This window comes from Rosa chinensis, chromosome 5 (genome assembly GCF_002994745.2).
Source record: "Rosa chinensis cultivar Old Blush chromosome 5, RchiOBHm-V2, whole genome shotgun sequence".
Classification (NCBI taxonomy): domain Eukaryota; kingdom Viridiplantae; phylum Streptophyta; class Magnoliopsida; order Rosales; family Rosaceae; genus Rosa; species Rosa chinensis.
In genome coordinates, this window is record NC_037092.1 from 19612955 (window position 1) to 19618243 (window position 5289).

General features: G+C 45.7%; 1 protein-coding gene across 1 annotated transcript; it reads right to left on the reverse strand.

Annotated features, from left to right (window-relative positions):
• Positions 1–520: 520 nt before the first annotated feature.
• LOC112203378 lies at positions 521–1555 on the reverse strand. The gene has a single exon (XM_024344354.1). The coding sequence runs from the start codon at positions 1553–1555 to the stop codon at positions 521–523; it is 1035 nt and encodes a 344-aa protein (XP_024200122.1).
• Positions 1556–5289: the final 3734 nt, after the last annotated feature.

Sequence of the window (5289 nt, forward strand, 5' to 3'; positions counted from 1 at the left end):
TCTTCTGTGTATACCATCTCCCTTCTTTGATGGAGGAAGTTGACACTGGCGGAATGTAAGGTCTAGTTAAAACCCCTTGCCGCTCATCTACTTGCTCTTCTTCCCTCGCGGTTTTCAACTTTTTGAATAAGTTTGAGTCCCTTGGAGAAAGAGTTTCTGAACCACTGTATACTTTTGGGCTGCATGGTTGGAAGTTTCTAGAGGATGATACTAACCGTATTGGCGGTAGAGATCCAAAGCGGACAGTCTGGTATGTTTCCTCATCTAGGGCTTGAGTGTCACATTCTTCCTTGCACCGCGAGCATAGGACGATGGGTAAACGAGTCTTGGATTCCCGCTTCATGACTTTGTCTCCAACCCTTTTCAAATCCTTAGCTGCGTGGTCTGGACTTTGATTCTGCTGATCTTTTTCACCCCATGCCACGTCCACCATGTTGATGCCGGTATCTGGGAAGGGATCTAGGTCCACCAACGCTGCTGCTGTGGTCGGTGCCTCTACTTGCAAACTACCGTTATTTAACTAGATTTGGATATGATCCTTCAGCTTAACACAATCAGCTGTATTATGATTCCACATATTATGGAGTTTGCAGTATTTCTTCCCCCTTAGCTGTTCTGGTTTGGGAAATGGGCCGAAGTCGGTTTTCACCATCTTCGCGGCGATCATTTCATCCAAGATTTCATACGCTTTGTTCGCATCGTAAGTATAACTTGCAAACTCTGGTTTGGTGAAAACCACCGACTTGAGCTTCACCGGCTCTTTGCACAGTTTCAGTTGCTTTAGCGTTGCAGCCTTTTTCCCGGTGAGTTCCAGGGCAGCTATCTCATCTTCTTCAGACTCATCAGCCTCTGCTGTACTAGATTCCTCACTCTTGTAGTAAGGATCAAAGGAACTGGATTGATGGCTGAGTGCAGCCACTATTGGGTGTTTCCCTGGGATGTATGTCCCCTTCGAGGCGTTTTTCATAGCGTCCATCTCCCTGAGCAAGTGCTCGAAACTTCCTACTTCTGTGATCAGTTCCCCCATGGAATTGAACATGCTTCCATGCTGTTTTTTGCGTTGGCGTGGCTCTAAGCCTTTGATTGCCAATTTCACCAGTTCTTTCTCCGACAGAATTACGTTCAACTTTCCTTTCTGGATCTGAAAGCGCTGAAGGTACATGACAGCGGATTCAGTTGGCTGCTGAGCCATCTGGGTGAGTGAAGCCAAATCTACTTCTGGCTCGATAGTCCCGAAGGTTTCCTTGAACAGCTTCTCCATCGCGGGCCAACTTGCAACTGATCCCGGTTGCAGCTTCGTGAACCAGGTGAAGGCAGACCCCGATAAAGAAGTAGCAAAGATGTTACACTTCAGATTGTCGTCGTTCTGGTACTGGTCACACTGTACTCGAAACCTAACCAAATGGGCTGCGGCATTTTCGACTTCCTCTCCCGAGAAAGTAGAGAACGTAATGTTCTTATATCCCCTAGGATAAGGTGTCTGTGTAATATGCGGTGGGAAGGGACCTTGGTAAGCCTCCTCCAGGTTAGGCCTCTGGTTCGCGGCCCTGATCATTGCTTCTACCTCCTCTCTCCTTATATATCTTGGATCAGGAGGAGGTGGGTGAACCACTGTATCATCAACTGGAAAGATCGGCGGTGGCGCCTGTGAAGCCTGATTAACCAAAGATGCCGCCTCCATGGGTCGTTTTGTGTCGGGTTGACGTCTGCGACGTAAAATCCACTGCTGGCTGACCCTTTGTGGCTGCGGTGACCTTCGCTGGACTTTCAACCCGGTCGATACCATAATGACTTGCTGGAGGTGGATCGTGGTGCACGTATTCAACTCCGTCGCTGTCATATTGGGGAAACAGGCTATGACCAACAGAGACCCCTTCATTGATTTTCAAAGTCCTGGTCCCTTGCGTGACTGATGACGCGGCGTTGTTCTTCCCACCCGTTGCCAGAGTAGTATCTTTACCTCTAACTGATACATCAGTAGCGGATGTGGCTGTACTGCCGCCGCTTGCTTTTTCTCGAGCATTTGGTGGTATGTACTTACCTGACCCTGTAGGCTGGCCGAGGGACCCTAGAATAGCATTGGGGTCCCCTAACACCTTATTCAGGACATCTCTTGCCTGATCCATCTCAGTTTTTTGCATGGCAACTTGGATCGCGGTATTGGATCCCTCACTGCGAATAGCCGCGACTTCTGTGAGAACGACCTTAGTCTGCGCAGCTTGGGCATTTATCAAGGTCACGAGCTGTTCATGTTGCTCCTGGGATTGTCGTGTCGTGTGGTCTATATGCCCTTGCAACAGCTCCATATTGCGCTCCATCTCCAGCCTGACTTTCGTTATCAGATTGTTGGACATCCGTCGCTGCTCCTCGAATCTTTTAGCCGTCTTTGCCCAAAATGTACTATTGTTTTTTAACATGATGTTAAGTTGCGCTTCCAGGCTGGCGTTTTCTGGGATAGGGATGGGTACAAAAATATCCGCTCTCACCTCGTCCTCAACCACCCTGGTGGTATCAAACGCTTTTCCGGCCTCATTAGGCTGGACGGTGAGAACTGCCTCGCCCTCAGTAGCGGGATGTTGATCTTCTCCTCGTTCGGTCGTCATCTCTGTTGATGGCCTGTGGAGAGAAAATCTTTGAATTACTAATTCTTCTGAAAGACCACGACAGTCTGCACGCGTGTGCGGTCTGTAACTGGGGGTCTTATGTTTCAGGCAGTTGACGTAAACCTTTTGGTAAGGGTTATCGTCTGACTTCCTAATGGTGAATATCTGGCAGTATGCTGTATTGTATAAGTAGCTAAATTCAATAAGACTTTGTGAATCAAGGTTTAGACTTGCGGTCCAAGTATAGTCGCCTAGACACAAACTTTCTTTCAAATCCTTTGGGCAACCTTACTGAAATGGCCAGATGGGGGAGGGCGAACAAAAGAGGTAGAATCCATTTTGGCATGAACTACTCCCACATAGTGGTTTAGGCCCATTTGCACGCACTTCTGGATTCAATAACCTGTTATGAACGTTGTCCCGTTTCTAGACACCATTTCACATAGGCTATACTTACTAAGATGAGAAAGATCATAAGTGTGAAGACAGTTCAACAAGTGTTAATAAAAACCGCCCTTAACCTTAAGGGACCTGAACTAGGCACCAATAAGGAGTTTAGGTCAATATTAACAAAAGAGACTTCACCTATTCCGTTATGATTCACAATCCCTTACTAACCTCAATTTCTTAATAGTGGTGTGATTTACAACTCACAGTATGTCCCACTGGGCGTGCCAAAATGTTTGGCTCCAATTTTGTTGCAGCTGGTCAACAGTCTCTTTTCTTGCGCGGGCGTGCCAGCACCGTTCGGGTGCGGTCGTCGGGGGTGTCCCTTGACCTGACTTCTTTCAAGAGATTGTGGACGAGGAGAGCACCAACCTCGTCATGGGATTCTTTGTGCCTCGTGGCGAGGACTTTTGCTGAGTTTCTTGAAAATCACAATCGATACTCGATGTTGTAGATCGAGCAGAGCGAGAACCACTGGGAAATGAGGAGAACATGCTAAAGCGTGACTTTAGCTTGGCTGGGTTGCTAGGGCGTTACCCTTGCTTGGCTGGTTCTGTAACCGTTGTGGTCGCGGCACTACCGTCGGCTCCCGAGGAGACTAGGACCGAAGTACATTGACAGAGGGTTTGGTGGCACTGAAAGTCGGCTTCTGAGAAGACTAGGACTAGGAGTGTGATCACCGGTAAGAGAAAGAGAAGGAGAAGAGTTGCTCTTAGAGAGGTTGCTCTAGAGAGAACTTAGATCATCTTAGAGATGTTGTTGTTGTGAATGTGTGTTTTGTGATGAATTTGTAACCTCTATTTATAGGCTACCATGCCAACTACTTTGGCATTAAACAAATGAAAGTGGAGCACTAATTGGAGATAAGGGAGGTGGAGATGGAGCATTAATGGAGATAGAAATGATGAATTTTGGAGATAAGGAAGCACTTTCGGCTCCTTTATTCCTTCATGTATATCTCCATCAGGAATTGACGTCTTCATAACAAATGTTCCACTATGAGAGTAGATCATGCTGGTAAAATTTCAGAGCTTTTAGTATAGTGGTTGGGCCGGAAATGCTGTTGGACCCCTTACAGGTCCAGTTTTCCAATTTTGCTTCTGCAGAACAATGGACTGATCTTTTGAAGGCCTTCCACTTCTATCTGGATCTTTCACTCTTCATAAGAAATGTTTCTTAGGATGTCTAGAATGGTTCTGCAGAGTTTCAGCCCATTTCGAGTTCATTTGGTCAGGCAGCCGCTCCTTCTGTTTAGCTCGGTTTCTCCTAGCCGAAGTAGGAAAATGTGCTAAAGTTGACTTTCCATTTCCATGCTTCCACAGTAGGCTTTATTTAGCCTCTAAATATATATTTCGAACTTGTCGACAATATATAGCTTGAGCCACTGACATTAGCTCAATTTCTCCAAGACGTGCCTTGTCAGGCCAAAATGCTCATTTTGGGTCCAAACACCACTCTCCAGATCTTCCTTGTTATTCCTCCTCCCAGCATATATCATCCCATTCGAAGTTCCTACAACCTAGTCGTACAATCCGGCGAAAACCCCACTAACATGAGCTGCGCAGGGAACCGAGTAACCATCAATTTTGCGTAATCACATCTTCGCAAGCCTACCAAGAACCACTCTATCACCGCCTCTCTCTCTCTCTCAAACCAGCAGCAAATTGAGCCGAAAGTTTCTGTCTTTAGTGAATCAAACTCACTGTAAGTCCTCTCCTTCTCCATCTTTCCCCAAATTTGTTGCAAGCTTCGATTCACTGCGCTTCTTATTGTTTGTCTCCTCTAAAGTTCTTAATTTTTCCCATATGCATCACCTGCAGAACAAGTAGCAACAGATCGAAACAACTAGCTTCTTATTGTTTGGTCAATTTGTGGTATTTTGGGTACCAAATTACGGCACACAGAGACGGGGTAAGTAAGATTCTGACACTTTTCAATTCAATTCCAGTCCCTCCAATTATTTCACCTTTTGATTTCATTTCTTTGATTATGATGCTACCTGGGTTTTTTTTTTTGGCTACTGGTTCTTTTATATGTATATATTTCAACCTTTGCATACTAGTGTGAAATTGATATATTTTGGTCCCTAGCTCGTTATTGAATCCTATGGTTTTAAACAAAGCATATATCTAGCTCTTTATTGTAGTCAGCAGCTTTGTTTTGTGAGGTTCGTGTTAGGTGTTGGATATGGTAGTTTATAACTATTGTTTGTTTACTACTAAGCATGTGGTATCTTTAG